Source organism: Pseudochaenichthys georgianus, chromosome 22 (genome assembly GCF_902827115.2).
Source record: "Pseudochaenichthys georgianus chromosome 22, fPseGeo1.2, whole genome shotgun sequence".
Lineage (NCBI taxonomy): Eukaryota > Metazoa > Chordata > Actinopteri > Perciformes > Channichthyidae > Pseudochaenichthys > Pseudochaenichthys georgianus.
In genome coordinates, this window is record NC_047524.1 from 8,924,236 (window position 1) to 8,941,831 (window position 17,596).

The window sequence follows — 17,596 nt, forward strand, 5'->3', positions numbered from 1 at the left end:
TGTTGAACCTGTTACTGCCCATTCACCTGTAACACACACTTCTTCACCTGCTGTAGGTGGCTCTGACTGCTCAGTATTAGGTGCTTGTCTGTAGCTACACTTTACCTGTGGGAGTATCTCTGTCACCATTCTTCACCTTTGGACTGTTAACAGAGTTTATTTGTGTCTGGAAGACTTGGACTTTATCCTGATTATTTCCTGGTCATACTCACATGCTGGATGGCCTGCATCACAGCGAGCAAAAACAACACGACTCCATGTTCCTGAACTCACTCTACATCTCTGATTCACACGAGAGATAAAGCTGGATTTTCAATTTGTTTTAAATTGTGATTGAAAGCTCTTTACCTGTGAAGGCTGTGATTGTCACTGAGTGTTAGCGGCGCCTGCACATTGAGGCAACATGATGGAAGAGGTGTCCATGACGATGGAATACGATGCCGACACTATGGAGCAGCTGAGTGAAGAGGAGATCCTGGCCTGCCTGGTGGAAGAAACTGGACCAACATTCACAGTAAGACTCACTTCCAGTCACTTTTGAGATCACCACATCTAACCGTTAAGCAATTGGCAAATGACACTCTTTGGCATTAAGGCAATTCACCCAAAAAAATGCAGACTTATTTGCTTTTTGGAAGTATGAAGAACTTTCAAAGTCAAAATGAGAGTAAGACTAATTAAAAAAAAACGATGCACCCTACTGCTCCACCATTTATAACATTTCTTACAGATCCAATACACTGTAACACTAAACCCATTTCACTGCATGACAGATGTGTTATTGTAGATAGAAGGAAATGAAGCCTGACTGTTCATTTTTGATATTTGAGATATGGAAATTGTCAATTGTCAGGCTCATAATAAATCTCCCCCTCCTAATACTCCTTTATGTTCCTAAATGATCCCTCCCCCATGTGCTCTATCTTAACTCGCACTTATCCCTATCTTGCTTTCTTTTTGTTTTGGGGGCCTGTTCCACGATTTGTCACACTCAGCATCCGACAGCAGATCTGTTTGAAGGAGATAGCTTTCTCCAGCTCACTCAAATATGACTTTGCTCTGTTTCATCAGCCTCTTCTCTCTCCCCTCAGGTTCCCTCAAAGAAAGCCAAACCGAAAGAGAGCCGGCTTCAACTGATGGATGATGAAGAGCCTTTGGACAAATACCTGGTCAGAAATCCTTCACTCTCACCACAAACAGATACATTAAAGTCATTCCAGTGATAAAAATGTCGACATTCTGTTTGTCCCCGATGGATTTTCCTGTGTTTTTGCAGAAGGAGAACTATGTGTTGCAGCAGACGAGCCTCCGTCTGGAGCAGGAGAACGACAGCCTCGCTCACAGACTGATCACCAGCAAGATCGCCTTGAAGAACGCTCTGGACCAGGTACGATAAGACATTTCCCTTCACCAAAAGGTAAAAGGGTTTTCTTTAAAAATGCATTATAATCTCCTGAAAGTCAGCTCAGCCTCTCAGGAGACAGCCAGAATGTGACCTTAATAATACTTTCCGGCATTAGGAGCAATTCAGTCTGCAGTTGTATTTATGCTCAAAATGTCAACCCGTCTCCAAATAACAGGCCAGCAGTACCAAGCATGCCGGCATTTTATCCAGAGATATGATTTCAAGATTGTTTACTTATTGCTTATTCTTCATGAAATGGTTCTTTAAAACCCTGAAATGGTCTAATATGAAGATTTCACAATTGCAATGTTAGTTTCATTTGCTTAAGTCTTCTCAATACAGTATGTCACAAAAGCCTGGAGAGGAAAAGTACAAGATGGACGATTTATTTAATTATCGTATATTTATTATCGTAAAGGAGGGTTCGTAAGTTGTCTTGTGAAAATGTTCTGTACATGAATATCTGTTCCATGGATTTGACTTTAGATTTTAACTGCTGTCCTTTTAATGTCCTTTTAATCCTTTCATTTTATTTTGTCATCAGTGATCTTCAGACTTTGTGGAATATGCACAGGATTTAATGACGGCTACATTTTTAAATCAAATCAAGTTTTATTTATATAACACATTTTTTAAAACGATTTTTGGTCGAGCCAAAGTGCTGTACATGCTATAAAAACACGTTACTACGATAGCAAACAGAAGACAACAAATTACAACAGCAAAAATAAAAATCACACAGGGAAATGTCAGGAGTCGTGCTCCGCTCTGACTAGAAGGCCAGAGAGAAGAAGTGAGTCTTAAGTGTAAATTTAAAAACCCCTAGGGTCTGGGCCGACCTCACATGGAGGGGCAGAGTGTTCCAGAGCCTGGGGCCAGCTGCTGCGAAGGCTCGTGCCCTCTGGTTTTGAGCCTGGTCTTGGGCACTACCAGCAGCAGCTGGTCAGCCGACCTTAATGCTCTGGCTGGGGTGTAGCGATGGAGGAGTTCTGCTATATAGGCCGGAGCCAGCCCATTTAGTGCTTTAAAAACAAATAAAAGGAGTTTAAAATCAATTCGGAACCGAATTGGAAGCCAGTGCAGCGAGGCCAGAATTGGGGTGATGTGGTCACACTTGTTGTGGCCAGTCAGAAGACGTGCAGCTGCGTTCTGCACTAGCTGCAGGCGTCTAATTGACGCCTGGTCCATACCCACATACAGAGCGTTGCAGTAATCCAGTCTCGAGGTAACAAAGGCCTTAATAGCCCTTTCTAGGTCTTTAAAAGATAAAAACGACTTGGTCTTGGCCAATAGTCATATTTGAAAAAAGCAGGTCTTGACTACGGCGCTGACCTGCTTATCACATTTAAAAGTGCTAGTGAAGGTCACTCCAAGGTTCATGACAGAGGGGAGGATGTTTTCATTGAGAGAGCCCAGAATATCAACCGGAGAGGCTGGAGGTTGGGGTCCAAAAAAGATGACCTCGGTCTTGCTCTCGTTGAGGTTGAGGACATTTTGACTCAGCCAGGATTTGATCTCTGTTAAGCAGTCCATCAACGGCTGTAATGAGTTGACATTTGAATTGAGAGGCAGATAGATCTGTACATCATCGGCGTAACAATGGAAGGGGATGTTGTGTTTTGTGAGAATTGAACCTAGGGGCAGTATGTACAGTAGAAAAAGGATGGGGCCCAGAATCAAGCCTTGGGGAACCCCACAGGTAAGAGGGGCTTTAGCAGAGGAGAAGGTACCTAGCTGCACTGAGAAGCTACGGTCTGTCAGGTAGGACCTGAACCATGCAAGGGCAGTCTTTTCAATAGAGAAATGTATTGTTTTTGTTGAAACCTTAAGGCCTGATAATCTAATTGTACTGTAGTTTTTAAATTGCATTTCTATTTTCGTTACGTAATTGCATAGGATAAGCATTATGGATGAAGCCTGCATCTCTTTTGGCACTCTATATCGAAAATGATTTCATACAACACAATGATGTTATTTCCAACAGAGAGTCTTTGCTGCTGACCAGAATAATGTTGATTTGCAGGCAGAGGACCAAGTGGACGAACTCACCAAAGACCTTCTTCAGACCAGACGCCATCTGCAGGCGACAGAAGAGGAGAAGAGAGGGACAGAGGAGGAAGCTGAAGTGGTACGCCTCTTTATAACATCACAGAGTCCTTACAAGGTTGATGCTATGCTTGACATGCATGAGTAAAGGATTTCTTCTCTTCTTACAGGCGAAGAAAGTGTTTAGAAGAGAGCTGCAGAAGACTGAGCAGGAAGTCAGAAGGTCGTCTGGTGTCATTGAGGACTACAAACAGGTAGAGAGAATCAGAAAAATGAAGCTGTTTGGATTTATGAGATACTTCTCAAGAGGATATATTAATAAAGAGTGCTGCCTAATGCTGTTGATCCTCTTTTCTGCTCAGATCTGCTCTCAGCTGACAAGCCGTCTGGAGAGGCAGCAGGCCGCCCACAGAGAAGAGTTAGACTCACTCAAGGTAAGAATAAAACTGCTGTCATGCTTCATACTTTTAAACCACCTTTTCCTCTGTCATGCTTCCACTTAAACATGTTGTAAGAATTCATTTTACTACCCTTTTCTTCACTTTCTTATTTGGTTTTCATCGTGTGTGTGGTAGATAAGTCTGGACACTGTTTCACATCATGCCTATTCTTCTCCATATTTGCAGAGTGCAGTGAAGGCTTGCTCACGCTGTCGACACCTCGTAGAATCAGAAGCAGCATCTTCCACTGAAGCAGCGATTGAAGGCCACGGGAATACTGAACCAGGCCAGGAAGAGGACGACACAAGTCCTAAAAAGGAAGAGCAGAGGAAGGTGGAAAAGGAGAAGGAGTCCCTCGGGGCCGAAGTCAAGGAGCTGGAGCAGGAGTTGGCCAAGACCAAAGTCTATATGGTGGAGTCCAAGTGCAAGATCCAGGTCAGAGCAGACCATCAAACCATCACATAGCACCTATAAATACACACAAACACATCTGGTGAATCTAAGCAAGCCAAATCCAGGTCACATGACTACAGTCTACCATGCATTGGCCTCTAAAAAACTGTGAATGAAACTTCAAGGAACATATTTAATGTCTGAACAAAAAAATAACACACACAAAAAAACAGATTGTTCAAACTCAACTCAATAAATAGGGATCATCATCATTAAGGTTTGCAACAGAAAATACTTTGGTATGCCTGCTGACATCAATGGGACATCAATGTGAGGCACACCCATTTCCAAATAAATACAGAATATAGGGTTAGGCAGAGATTCCTGCAAATATATGATGGCCACTTTCATCCCATGTTGGGGCAAGGAAAGTGGTCAGCACAATTGCTCATTATTACATTTGGCCATTTCAATACATACAAACATCTGTTTTACATTACTAAAACTACATGTTGTGTGTCGTTTTTCCTTCACCAAATACAAATAAATGTTTTGGTCGGTCTAAATAATGCACAATTAAAACAGATTTTAACATTGAGTAATGGATTATTTATATAATACTAAAACATCAATTGTAAATGAACTTATTTTATTAAAAGCACTAAAGACAAGACAAAGTAGTGTACCATTATCGAACACATTCAATCAATTTAGTACAATAAAGTGTATTTTGTATTCAAAACTTAAGAGAAATAGAGAGAAATACAAGAAATTAAACAGTATTGTTGCACAAAAATGTATTTGTGATTTTTTTTTTTTGCTGCATTTCTCACATTCTCCTCTTCCATCCTCGTGCAGGAGCTGGAGCACCAGAAGGGAATCCTGGCCAACGATCTACAGGAAGCGAAGAACAGCTGGATCAGCAAGGCCTTCACCTCCCTGCGGACCCCCAGCGCAGGGGGGCTTCAAAGCATCAGCTTACCCAGAGAAGGAGCTCCCTCAGTGGTGTGGAAGCTCCGCAGAGGCTCCCTGTCTGAGTGGAACGCCAAGAAGCTGTCGTGGCCTCACAGAAACAAACAAGAACATCTCTAAAAGCTTGGACTGTGAATTTGCAGACTGCTAAAAGTGGAGACAATTGAAGGATCAGACCTCAGAGTATTTATTCACAATGTGATGTGCAATATGTGGTCAGTGTGCAGCTGCTGTTGTGTACTATAGGGCAGTGTAAAGCATGAAGGAGTATCTGAAAGCACATGCAGGTGCTGTCAAAGACATTCTCTATATGTGTTGAACACTTTCCAACTACTGAACACACAAGTGCATTTTTTCCTTTGTAAACCAAATGTGCCATGTGAGTTATTTGTACATAATTATGTTCTTTGTAAAACAACATTAAAGCAGGTATGACTTAAGAAAATGTTTGTGTATGACGTAAGGAAACCTGACTCATTATTAGAGACGAAACACTTCTTTCTTAAATGGCTTTTTCCTACAATTCACCACAATCGATGTTCCTCTTTCACTTTGACGACGGCTTTATAGTCCTGATACGCCGCTGCTCAAACACACAGACGGGAGTCGGCAGCAGCAGCAGCACTTCTTTATCTCTGAACTTTGACGTGCAGAATTATATACCTGAGCAGAGCAAAGAAACAACAGAAGAGAGTAGGCGATATCTTGCAAACGAGGGTTCACTGCTCCATTTAGAAAGCTTTTTCACTCAGTAATATTGTTTTCCGCCGGAAGCACTAATGGCTGCGATTGCTGGCAGAGTGTGTGTCACTGTGGTTCTGCTCGTGTGTGTTCTTGGAGGCCAAGCACTGGACCTGCTGATGGGTACTACAACATCAGGGAGTGAGTACCAGTAAATATGCCTCTTGTTATTTACTTGGTGGTGCTTTCAACACATGTCATTTAATCAGGAGTCGTAAAACAGAAAGCATTTTGTTACTTTTACTAAGAGCTTTGTTGCTGCTATGTTGCACTGAACATGTATTTTTCTACATGCAGTGAATGGATATAGACATTTTGTGAGCCTTAATTAATGGGATTTTTGTTTACCTTTTATTACCATATTTCCAACCCTGCAACACATTTTATTTATCATTTAATTGCTTTAACCTTTTAAATGACTAACAAACTAACAAAGAAAAGGGGGCAAAGGCGTGCTCTTAAAACACAAAAGGACATAAATAAATAATTTGTTTGCTCATTTTATGACTTTTGTTCTCTCAGGTTCTCCCTCCACTCCCACAGTGCGCTGCCGGTGTGCGAGCTACCCCAACGTGACACTTTGCTCCTGGCCTGAACCCCCCCATCACCCACCAACTCACTACGTTGCCACCTACAGGTAGATCTCACTGCTCTGCTCCTGTGTGCTGACCTGCACCCCTGACACCTTTTAGTAAAACAGACTCCTGTCGCTAAGTGTCGCTAAGGAGCTCATTAATATGTGTGTTAATGTGTTTGCCAGTGAGAGACACAGACAGTCGGTCACCAAGCACTGCCATCTCATCCAACCCGGCTCTTCGTCCTCTGATGTGATTTCAGCATCGTCATCCTCATCTGATCGGGTACCAGCTTTATTTATTTACCTTTGCAGCAGATACACTGAAAAGGGGGTTTCCAAAAGCCTGATTTTAGTCAGAGTGAAACAATCATCCATCAATGCTTAGAAATGTTACTGTAATGTTGATCCAGACACTTTTACTTCCATGTTCTTACTTGTCAAAGTGTTTTTTGGAAAACCCCTCTCACCTTTCTGCTACACAGAAGCTGTAACTCATAGTTTCAAGTTTGTCTTGTGAGTCTGAGGTGAAAATGATGTCATTAGGGGGGAAATAGTTGGTGGAAATCACGCATTTTTTGTTGTGGGAATTATTTTCAACATCTAAATCCTTTCATGCACGAATCTACAGTAAATGTTATCGTATGTTTTTACCATTACATTTTAGATTTTTAAATGATACAAAAATAAGCTGTCAGTGTGCAAAAATTACTAACGTTTTGAAATTGAAACGTAGAAATAATATATAACCTCATGATTTATAATCTTGTGTTTGTTATTTATATTTTTTAGCTCTGGCACTGCCACATGCCCAGCCTGAAGCTGCTCACTGACTACATCATCAACGTCACCGCAGTGTATTCTGGGAGCAGCAGCTTCCATCTTTCAAGCTTCATGTTGGAGGATATAGGTGACAACTGACATGATTAATAATCCGATCTAAAAGAGAGTAGGGAGAGTGATGAGTGCGCCGTCGTGTGATACTCAATATAGCTTGATGTGCATATTGTGAAGACACTTGTGGTTAATGTTCAAGTCTCGTTCTCTCAGTGAAACCGGACCCCCCTGTAGACGTCACGGTTTCCCGTCATGACTCCAAACGCTTGTTGCTGCAGTGGTCTCCTCCCCCTACCTGGGCTCACCTGGACATCTTCCCTCTGAAATACCAGATCAAGTACCAGCGGGAAAGCAGGGGCATCCCACGGTCGTACAATGTAAGAAAAACCATCATCAGCAGTAACAGCAGAAGTGTGAAACTCTACATTATTACACACACAACCACAAGGAAGCTCAATAAGGTTTTTTTAGGTAACCTCAACACGGTTTCAGAAAGTCCCTTCGTCTGTGAATCCTTCTCATTTCAACTAAGCTGTAATGTTTTTAAATGTAAATTGTTTAATAGTGAGGCAATAGCTTTTCAGTAGACATTAAAATAAAGTAATTATTTTAATAGTGTTAAGAACTGTGATTGATCAATTACTTTTGAATGAGAAATGCTGATTAAAATACATTTTTCTCCTTGTTAGAATGATGTAGTATACTCAAATAGCCAAGGATTAGTTTCCCTATTTGGGAAAAACACTTATTCATGTTCGTGTTAACTAGTGATTTTCAGAAATGGTCCAATGGTTAAAACCAAGTTTTTATTCTGCGTAAGCTAAGCTAACCAAGGCTGTAGCTTCTTATTTAAAGGTTTAAAGGAGTATTATCTTACCCGATGTATAACTCTCAGCAAATGATTTTGTATCTTAAAGATGTCAAGAACGTAACCAGTTTATTTAAAAAGAGGCATTGTGTCGTATTTTTAAAACACTATGCATTTAACACAGATTATTTTATATATGTCTTTAATTTCCTCCTCCAGCTGGGTCCGATTGAGAGCAACTGGGTGGTGCTGAAGCTGAAACCTGGAGCCTACCTGTTCCAGGTGTGTGCCAAAGAGCTGCTCAATCTGGGCGAGTGCAGCGACTGGAGCTCACCTGTAAAGAACTAGATAATAGAGACTCCTTCTCACTTCCTGTTCTGTTAAACACTCTCCTTTCAAGCTATGAGTGAAGTTAAACTGACAAACTCTAGACAGGGTGCATCCAATGCAAATTCAAAAGTTATTTATATTTTGTTTTATTTATAAATGAATAAATGGACATACTTTCCATTTGAAATGTTATTTTTTTATATATATTTGTAATACTGTTGGTTTGAGATGTTTCCCTTTGAACAACTGATACTGTAACACTTTCTGATAATTGGTTAATACGTTGTTTACATTCAACTTTTATGCATTATTTAATATTATTTATTTATATATTTTAGTCCTTACATGACAGCTCCACATTTGTATGAAAAATATAATAAAATCAACGCATTCAAATCGAATCCTGTCAGTCGATGACTTCCACCACGAGTGGGGTGACGAACTCTGAGTGTCTGACACCCATAGAGAAGGAGGGGGGTTTAGGGAGGTGCACATGAAACTTTTCCGGGCTGTAAGTGCCGGGGCCGGGGATAGCCGAGAAATAACTGGGTCTCTTAGTCCGTTTCTGCATGGAGAAGGAGGGCTGGCGCTGGTGGTAGATATCGGGGTTGGTGGTGTCGTATTTGGCCGGTCCAGGGCTCTTGGAGAGGTCTTCAGACGGAGCTCCCACCTTCCTCCGGCCTGAGAAGCTGTAGCTGGCACTCGAGGGTTTATTAGGGACCTGGCTGCCGAGCAAATTAGGGAGTCTGTAGCTGGAGTGAAGGAAAAACAACACATATTAACGTTGTGCTTCAGAGAGTTCTCATTTCAGCTATCTCTGATTTAAATGATAAGGCTTGCAATATTCTGTATCTCAATACCTTCAAAATCTAAAGCTAAGCTCGTTCGTTCCTTCTGAAGACGGTCTTTAAAAACAACAGATATTTGGCAACCTTTGCATTGTAATTCTGAGCAGATGTTTCTCATACAGTGGGGCATTTGTTGTTGACGCCAGTGGCGGCGCTAGGGGGTGGCTACTTGTGCTCAAGCCCCAGATGTTTTCTGAAAAGTCCCGGATGTTTCACTTAAGAAAAAAATTAATTTCTTTTTTGTTGAAAATGTCTCGGGAGTAATTTGCAGTACCGGAGTCCACCAGAGAGGCAGCCGTTGCGGGACATTAGCCTGCGTACTGCGTAGCCTTCTCTGCCCTGAAGAAGAAGTAATCCTTCCTAGTGCCTGACGAGTTTTAAGCTAATAGCCTATAAAGTTATGGATATTAGAAAGTTATTTTCATCTAAGCAGGCGCCACAAGCAGCAGCAGCAGCAGCAGCAGCAGCAGTATCAGTAGCAGTATCAGCAGCTGACAACAATGTCATCACCAGTAGTGAAGAAATGGATGATGTTTCAGGTTTGTGAATCTAATGGTGATATCTGCACTCTGGCTGACTGAGTAAGAAGTGAAAAAGAGTGATGTACTGTAACGTTAATCGTATAGCTAGTAAACATGGAGTAACCAAGGCAAGGCAAGTTTATTTATATAGCACCTTTCAACACAAGGCAATTCAAGGTACTTTACAAAAATGAAAGACATTCAGACAAAGGCATTTAAAAACAGTAAAAGATAATAAAAGAAACATTAAAAGAAAAAATACATGAATAAAAAGTACATGAATCAAAAGTTACAGTGCAGTTTAAGATATGAATAGTTCACACAGAAGTTCCACTTTACTGATGAACACAACAGCTCAGTTTAAATTAAAAGCAGCGACAAAAAGATAAACCACACTAAGTCAATACCCTTATATGTTAGTATGTATACAGAACATGACTAAAAATTATTCTAAGATGTAACGTTAACCCTTCATACCTCAGTCTACTTTTAAGACACTAAAATAACGTATTCCAATTTTTATTTTGTTTTCGCGCGTGGAATTATACCGGCTCTCGTTTCAGTACACATAACAACGGAACCATAGCAAGGGAACTGACAGGCAACGGAACTGACAGGCAACACTCTGAATCCGATTGGCTGTGACTGCATCCACTCAGAGTGCCCAATTCAGAAACGTGACTCTTTACGTCACAAACAAAGATGGTGGATGAGAATAGATCTATAAAACGATAAGCAATGCGCAGTGGATCGGAAGAGGACGGTGTGTCGGCGTTGTTCGATAGCGGTGCGGTATGCTAATGGGAACAAACAAACATGCTAAATCACATCAGAAGGCATTACCCAGATTTGCCAATCACCGGAGCCCGGCAAAAGACAACAGCAGTTCAACAGCTGATCCCCGCTGTTTTTAATAAACCAATAGACATGAGAGCCGAGAGACCAAAATAAATAACGGAAGCTTTTGGCATATTTTTTCAACGACTTTGCGCTCTTGAAACACTTTCTTATTATTTATGATGTAATATTTTCAAGACATTCTTTTTAGTTTTACAGCTTGATGAAACCTTTTTGTTTGACATCAGCCATTATAGATAATCTGGCCATCTGAGTGTCTGTGGTACTGTTTATGGTTTGTTTTTAACTGTTTAATACAGCTAATTATTCAAAAAGTCAGAGTTCCTTATTTTTAAACTGAAACTTGCACTACTGTTCAAAAATAAATAACAACAAACCTGGAATTATGCATTTGGGACTTTTTTTTGCTTTTTCTTGTTGTACCGAACCGTGACCCCCAAACCGAGGTACGAACCGAACCGTGACTTCTGTGAACCGTTACACCCCTAGTCCCCGGTGTTCCAGGGAACTCACCAAGTGTCAGAAAACACAACCCTCTCTCTTTTCCTCCATACCCAAATCTCTAAAAACGGGGCTGCAATGGATCTGATACAGACTGATCCAGATTTGAATTATTTTCTACGTCACAGAAGTGGTGCTCCGCTTATTGGTCAATTCTCCACCTATCAGGGGAATGTGGGGTTGGGCCATGGCCGGCCATTGCGCTGGAGACGCTGTAGTATATATGCCAGGCCTGTAAGTGGCGCTGTAGCCTGCCACAAAAGCAGCGAAGAAGACTTCCCGCGCATGGTTGCCCTTCTGTTTATTCTCTGCTCTGGCTCTTTTTCTCCCTCCCCGAGGCAAGCGTTTTCTCCCGCTGCTGTAATTCAATGCAATCCCTCCCTCGCTGTAATTTTCTCCAGTTAGTCCACCAGCAGATGACAAACACCCTCCTCTCCGCCTCTTCCAAGGAACGAGGGGACCGTGCGGCAGAGTTTCAGTTAGTCAACGTGTCTGTTAAAGTTTAAATCTTCCGGACAAAATTAGAAAAGTGCCGGTCAAAGGTCTTCTTTGTTATTTATTGAGCTTTAAAACAAATGAATAACGACTCTATATAAGAATAAAACACGGAGGACGGAGATCTCTTTTTCTCCCCCTCTTCTCCCCGCTGCAGCCCAGCAGCTGATCTCAAAGCACGCTTCTCTCTCCTGCAGGGGGGCGTGGTGCAGCTCACAGAATCAGCCCCCTGCAAAAACAGGGCTAGAAAGAGCAAATAGAGCGAATTGAGGCATGGCTAAAATGCAGGATCTGTTTGGTATTTTGAAAGAAAAACTATTTATATACTTTATATAGGTATGGCCCTACAATATATTGTTCAAATATGTGACCCGCTCTATCGAAATCAGTCGGAAGTCGCAACGGCTCATTTCAGAATAAACGTGGATTTACGTAAAAAACTATTTTTTCAGGGTTCGGGTATTTTGTTTGATTTTAAACAAACCAAGTCTTGGCTTTCAGAATATGAAACTTTTATTTCCAAAATCACACGATAAGTACATTTTTGAAGCTTGTGAAGGGACGAAGACAGGCACCTCTCACTCGCACTCTGCTCTTCCAGCAGCGCCGCCCCCCTCCCTCCAGCTGACATTATGAACGTAAGAGTAAAGTAATCATAGATAACACGGCAGGGTCCGTTACAGTTTGTTTTCATCTGATTTAAATTAAACAGAGTCTTGGCTTTCAGAATATTAAACTTGTTTCGGCAAATTCAGATGATAAATATAACTTTGAAGCTTGTAACGGCATAATTACAAGCGGAGAACGGAGTAATTTAACGCCACAGCAGGCACAACAACAGCCGGTGTTTCTCGTGAGGGTTTTCCCCGGGAAACAAACACAATACACACAAACGCAAAAATACACAAACACACACACGCACACACGTATACACACACACTCGCGAGCTTCCCCTCCAAACGAAAATATCTTCCCTCCGTAGTATTTTGATCATTTGCTCCACTAATAATCAATCAGATCGATGGATTCCAGAGAAAAGGAAACTTTAAAGGCCTTTTTCTCAAAATGAGGACTCTGTGACAGTCAATATATAATGTGACATATTTCGCTTAATATTTGGAGTACAAAAACAATCCTGATATCATTAGAAAGCTAGGAATATCCTCTTTCCAACCGTGTATACAACTCAAAATGTGTCTTCGGGTCAATGCGACTGATTTCGATGGAGCAGGTCACATATAGCATGATATGTCCCCTTTAAGGTATTATTAAAGCAGGGTTAATGTTGCTCTCAAAGTGCACCAGATTGATGCTTTTAACTTCAATATGTAAAAAAAAAAAAAAAAAAAATCTTCCCGGGGGAGCATGCCCCCGGACCCCCCTAGAGGAGGCGACGACCCCCCTAAAGGATGTTTGGTCCACCCCCCACTTGTACAAAAATAGCACTTTACCCCTGCACCCCCCCCAACAACTCCTGGGCTAAGCCCCGGATCTCCTACAATCCTAAATCCGCCTCTGGTTGACGCATTCTCACTTGCTCCTTAATCACTTTGGGAAACTCTTTAGCAGAATGTTTTAAGGTACAAGGTTATTCCTTCTGTGCTTTGGTGGATGTTGAACATGATCTAGTTTACATTTGTCTGTTATAAAATAAAGAACCTATAACTTATATAAAATCTGATGTTTAATAAAACATCTACTTCCTCTCTGAGTTTCCCAATGACACAACGCGCTATTATATTATGTGATACAATACAATGTGATACAGTACGATACAATACGATACAAATACTTATATCGCGTCACAATAATCTTCATTTGTTTATGGGCTTCCTCCCACATTCTTGTCCAGCCTCTCCAACCTTTTTTTTGCATCGTACAGGTCCAGACTTCATCACGAGGGTTACATTAAACTACTTCTCCTGACCTTCCCCTTTACTTCCACCATCATTTCTACCAACAGGCGCTAGAGGGACTTGTGGAGAGTTAAAACCATAGTTTACAGGGACAATATATGTGAGATTGACTCCAAATAAACTACCATGCCCATGAGTTCTTTAGCACAGAGAACCACAATCATGTCCCACCCCCAGCCTTTCCTCAAATGCCTGCTGTCTTCACCTGTTGGGTGCCGGGACAGGATCCACAGAGCGGTATCTGGTGCGAGAGCCGATGGTGAAGGAGGGGGGTCTGAGGTGAGAGTTGAGAGGGAGAGCCTTCTCTGGGCTGTAGGCCCCCGGCCCCGGAGTCTGAAACACCTCGCCTTTAAACAGGAATAAAAGTCAGTTTGGAAAAAGTTCCTCTCTTTGTTTATTTGAATTATAGTGTCCATAGACATCACATCATTCCATAATCCTGGTATGATGTTTGAAAGAATAATACCTAATTTACATGATTACACACGTAACAAATGAAACTACGTTCTGGACGATTTCCCCAGTGTTCAAATGTATATATTTGGAGGGTGTCGTTTTCTCATACTGATATTCTGCACAAACTGTGCTGTTGTAATTGTTGTAAAGTGTCCTTATTGTAAAGTATTTTTATTGTATGTATTGGCTCGACCAAAAATCGTTTTAAAAATGTGCTATATAAATAAAACTTGATTTGATTTGATATATGGAGTCCATACAGACTAAACCATTGTTCATGGGAAAAGGTAGTTTTCTTGAGAAATGTTTGTGTGAATTCTGGATGTTGAAAAGGTGATGCCGCACTGACTTACTGGCTAAAATGTTTAAGAAGATGATGAACAGGTAAGAGATAAGATAAGATAGTACTTTATTGATCCCAATTTGGGAAATGTTTGCGTTGCAGCAGCATAAAAAGACATGGCATTGTACAATACAAATTCAAGACAAGAAATAAACAAGAACGTAGAAAATATTCATGTTGAATATATATTTTCTACTTTCTTGTTTATTTCTAGGTAGGAAAAGTTGGACAAATTGAAGTGCGTTTGATTAGTGGGAATGTCATGAATAGTTGAATAATAGCTAACATCAACCTAGACACAAAAAAACCGTTTTCTTCTCTCACCTTTATTATCTCCTGTGCTCCTTCCCCTGCCAAGCATGGAGTAGGACGGGGTTTCCATCCGGCCAAAGCGGGTTAACTTGGCGTCAATGTGGTACCTCGGTCCTGGGCTGGAGTCCACAGAGACCACTGCAGGAAACAGATTGGTCATCCAAAGTCTTATTTAGTCCTCGTCAAATTAAGAAAAAACTATTCCAGACAGGTATTAAGCATAGAAGAAAAGAGACATTATGGATCCATGGGAGTAAAAACTAGTGCACTTCAGAGCAATATGACAGAAAATGAATTTCTAAAAACTCACTGGCGCTGCTCATGCGGCTGTGAAAGGAGTATGCAGGGCTGCTGGGCTTGGTGAAGTCATGGTTGATGTATCCCACCGTCGGGGGCAGAGCGTAGCGTCCAGGACCCGGGCCTGGAGGACGAGGAGGAGGAGGACGAGGACCGTGATGAAAATGATGCAACAGACCCAGCTCTGTGCAGCAGTATGGCACCCCCCACCGCTCTTTTGGCTCGGTCTGAATTGTCTCTGATGATTTCCATATGGAGCTCTTTCTCTTATTTTCTATGGTCATGCTTTTTAAAGTTCTTCCTCCGCATGTTTGGGAATTATTTCTAAACAAAGTAGACACCTCAAACAAGTATGGAGCAACGGCTGTATAACGCTGTGAGAGAATTCAGAGCAAAAACCAGCTCAGCTTTAATGTAATCCATGTGGATGCACACACACACACACACACACACACACACACACACACACACACACACACACACACACACACACACACACACACACACACACACACACACACACACACACACACACACACACACACACACACACACACACACACACACACACACACACACACACACACACCCACACACACACACACACAATGTATACATCACTTCAGGGGACATTGCATTGACTTACATGCATTTCCTGGAGACTTATCCTAACCTTAACCAACACATGCCTAACCCTAACCCTTACCCTAACCAAGTCTTCATCCTAAAATTAATGATTTCCCTTATGGGGACCTCCATTTTGTCCCCATAAGGGAAGCCAGTCCCCACACGTGACTGTGTAAACAGATTTAGGTCCCCACAAGGATGGTAATGCTAGGCCACACACAAACACACACACACACACACACACACACACACACACACACACACACACACACACACACACACACACACACACACACACTGACCTCTTTCTCTTGCAGAGATTATCGGACGTTTCTTCACTTCCTGCATGCTCTGACAGCCTCTTTATTTCTTTATTTCTTCTTCTTCTTCTTCTTCTTCTTCTTCTTCTTCTTCTTCTTCTTCTTCTTCTTCTTCTTCTTCTTCTTCTTCCCCTTGTCTTCCTCGTTGGTTCCTCTGTCACTTCAGGCACTTCCTTTTCTGCCTGTCTCTCTTCTTCGGGTGATTTGCGGCCTCCTGGGCTGAATTAAACATGACTGTGAGGTGAAAGAAACCCTACCTTGATCGAAGCCCTGGTTACACCCAAACTGCTCTCCACCTCCTTTTCCCCTCGTTCCCCTCAGGACAAAATGTTTCTACAACCAGGGCCAAAAGTGGACTTTGTCAAGGCCTAAAGAGGAGAAATAGAGATCTTTAACAATTCATGTAAAGCTCAATTCAGAGTTAAAATGCTCCGTTTAAAGTCTTACAGCACTGCATTAGGTTACTAGCTGACCCGCAGTAAGTGTGATGAACCGCTCAGCTACGATATGTACGCTGTAACTAATAGCATCTCCCTGCACATGCTATTAAAAATGAAAGGACTTGTTCTGATCTTGTGTTTCAGGAGGATATTTAACAAGCTCAACGCTGCTGTAATGTAAACCATGCACTGATGATTTAATTATGATTTGAACAGCTTTTTTGCAGTTACATTTATTTGAGATCAGTGCAACATTTCTAAAAGATGTATTCATGCAAAATAAGCTGGTAAATGTAGTCACTGCATGCCAAATGGCTTTTTCCAGGGAGGAAAACAAACACGCTTTTTAGTATTGAATTATCTCCAGGGATGTTTGTGCCTATTCTGTTATTGGCTGATTAATCCAATGAGTTAAAAGCCAACATTTATCAGCACTAGGTACATCTACTTTTCTCTTCAATATTACTTACTACTCTGTTGAACATGACAGAGACTATTTGAGAATTATTATTATTATTATATTCTTTTTTTTTTTTTTTTGTATTATAATTTTGTTTGTACTTTGTTATAATTATTATTATGAGTGAGAAAAAAATATATACTGTATATATTATTATTATTGCTGTATGTTTTGTTTCTGACATGTTCAATACATTGACTAATACTTAATATATACATTCCAGGACTTGAATTCAGAGGCAAAGAGGGTTTTCAGGTGATTAAATAATTTAAACAACTCTTGAGGCACTGGATAGGCAACCATTAAGAGATACATACAGAGCAATACAGAGTGCTGCATAATGCCAAAAAGCACTTTCATATATTTATTACAAGCGGAAAATATAAAAGCCTTTTTAAGTATGTTAATACAAAAACAGAAATACGATATGGACTAACTAAACAAATAACACTTTATTATGAGAAAGTACGAGCCTGCAATTTGTCTGCAAAGTTTGACTTTTGATATGTTAATGATATTGTCTGATCATTCTTCTGTAGTTTTACTTAGTATAATTTAAATTGCAGGACCTTGTTAGACTAATATGTGTTTGATCTGTTGAATATGATTGATAATGCATTGCTTACTTCTTTTAAATCCATTGAAGGTCTCAGCCA

At 41.0% G+C, this 17,596-nt stretch overlaps 3 protein-coding genes across 3 annotated transcripts; 2 read left to right on the forward strand and 1 right to left on the reverse strand.

The window, feature by feature from the left end:
• Positions 1–256: 256 nt before the first annotated feature.
• Positions 257–5,666, forward strand: LOC117468144 (rab GTPase-activating protein 1-like). Its single transcript, XM_034112141.1, has 8 exons — positions 257–514; positions 1,092–1,169; positions 1,277–1,387; positions 3,429–3,533; positions 3,622–3,705; positions 3,814–3,885; positions 4,078–4,326; positions 5,143–5,666. The coding sequence occupies exons 1-8, from the start codon at positions 404–406 to the stop codon at positions 5,374–5,376; spliced, it is 1,044 nt and encodes a 347-aa protein (XP_033968032.1). The 5' UTR covers positions 257–403; the 3' UTR covers positions 5,377–5,666.
• A 190-nt stretch (positions 5,667–5,856) lies between these two features.
• ebi3 (Epstein-Barr virus induced 3) lies at positions 5,857–8,890 on the forward strand. Its single transcript, XM_034111990.2, has 6 exons — positions 5,857–6,138; positions 6,520–6,634; positions 6,758–6,857; positions 7,364–7,481; positions 7,622–7,785; positions 8,436–8,890. The coding sequence occupies exons 1-6, from the start codon at positions 6,036–6,038 to the stop codon at positions 8,562–8,564; spliced, it is 729 nt and encodes a 242-aa protein (XP_033967881.1). The 5' UTR covers positions 5,857–6,035; the 3' UTR covers positions 8,565–8,890.
• A 62-nt stretch (positions 8,891–8,952) lies between these two features.
• Positions 8,953–16,068, reverse strand: odf3l2a (outer dense fiber of sperm tails 3-like 2a). The gene is made up of 5 exons (XM_034110991.1): positions 16,023–16,068; positions 15,107–15,217; positions 14,809–14,934; positions 13,891–14,032; positions 8,953–9,298 (listed from the first exon to the last, which is right to left on the reverse strand). Exons 1-5 carry the CDS (start codon positions 16,066–16,068, stop codon positions 8,953–8,955), a joined length of 771 nt encoding a protein of 256 aa, XP_033966882.1.
• Between the last annotated feature and the right edge of the window lie 1,528 nt (positions 16,069–17,596).

What these genes read in the sequence shown, in the direction of transcription:
- LOC117468144 (XM_034112141.1), top strand. Translation starts at nt 404, where the DNA reads ATGATGGAAGAGGTGTCCATGACGATGGAATACGATGCCGACACTATG. An exon ending in AGCCTTTGGACAAATACCTG is followed by an intron (nt 1,170 to 1,276) that starts GTCAGAAATCCT and finishes GTGTTTTTGCAG; the next exon opens with AAGGAGAACTATGTGTTGCA. An exon ending in TGAAGAACGCTCTGGACCAG is followed by an intron (nt 1,388 to 3,428) that starts GTACGATAAGAC and finishes GTTGATTTGCAG; the next exon opens with GCAGAGGACCAAGTGGACGA.
- ebi3 (XM_034111990.2), top strand. Translation starts at nt 6,036, where the DNA reads ATGGCTGCGATTGCTGGCAGAGTGTGTGTCACTGTGGTTCTGCTCGTG. An exon ending in GGGTACTACAACATCAGGGA is followed by an intron (nt 6,139 to 6,519) that starts GTGAGTACCAGT and finishes TTGTTCTCTCAG; the next exon opens with GTTCTCCCTCCACTCCCACA. An exon ending in CTTCATGTTGGAGGATATAG is followed by an intron (nt 7,482 to 7,621) that starts GTGACAACTGAC and finishes TCGTTCTCTCAG; the next exon opens with TGAAACCGGACCCCCCTGTA.
- odf3l2a (XM_034110991.1), bottom strand. Translation starts at nt 16,068, where the DNA reads ATGCAGGAAGTGAAGAAACGTCCGATAATCTCTGCAAGAGAAAGAG. An exon ending in AATCTCTGCAAGAGAAAGAG is followed by an intron (nt 15,218 to 16,022) that starts GTCAGTGTGTGT and finishes CTCGTCCTCCAG; the next exon opens with GCCCGGGTCCTGGACGCTAC. An exon ending in CCTGTCCCGGCACCCAACAG is followed by an intron (nt 9,299 to 13,890) that starts GTGAAGACAGCA and finishes CCTTCACTCCAG; the next exon opens with CTACAGACTCCCTAATTTGC.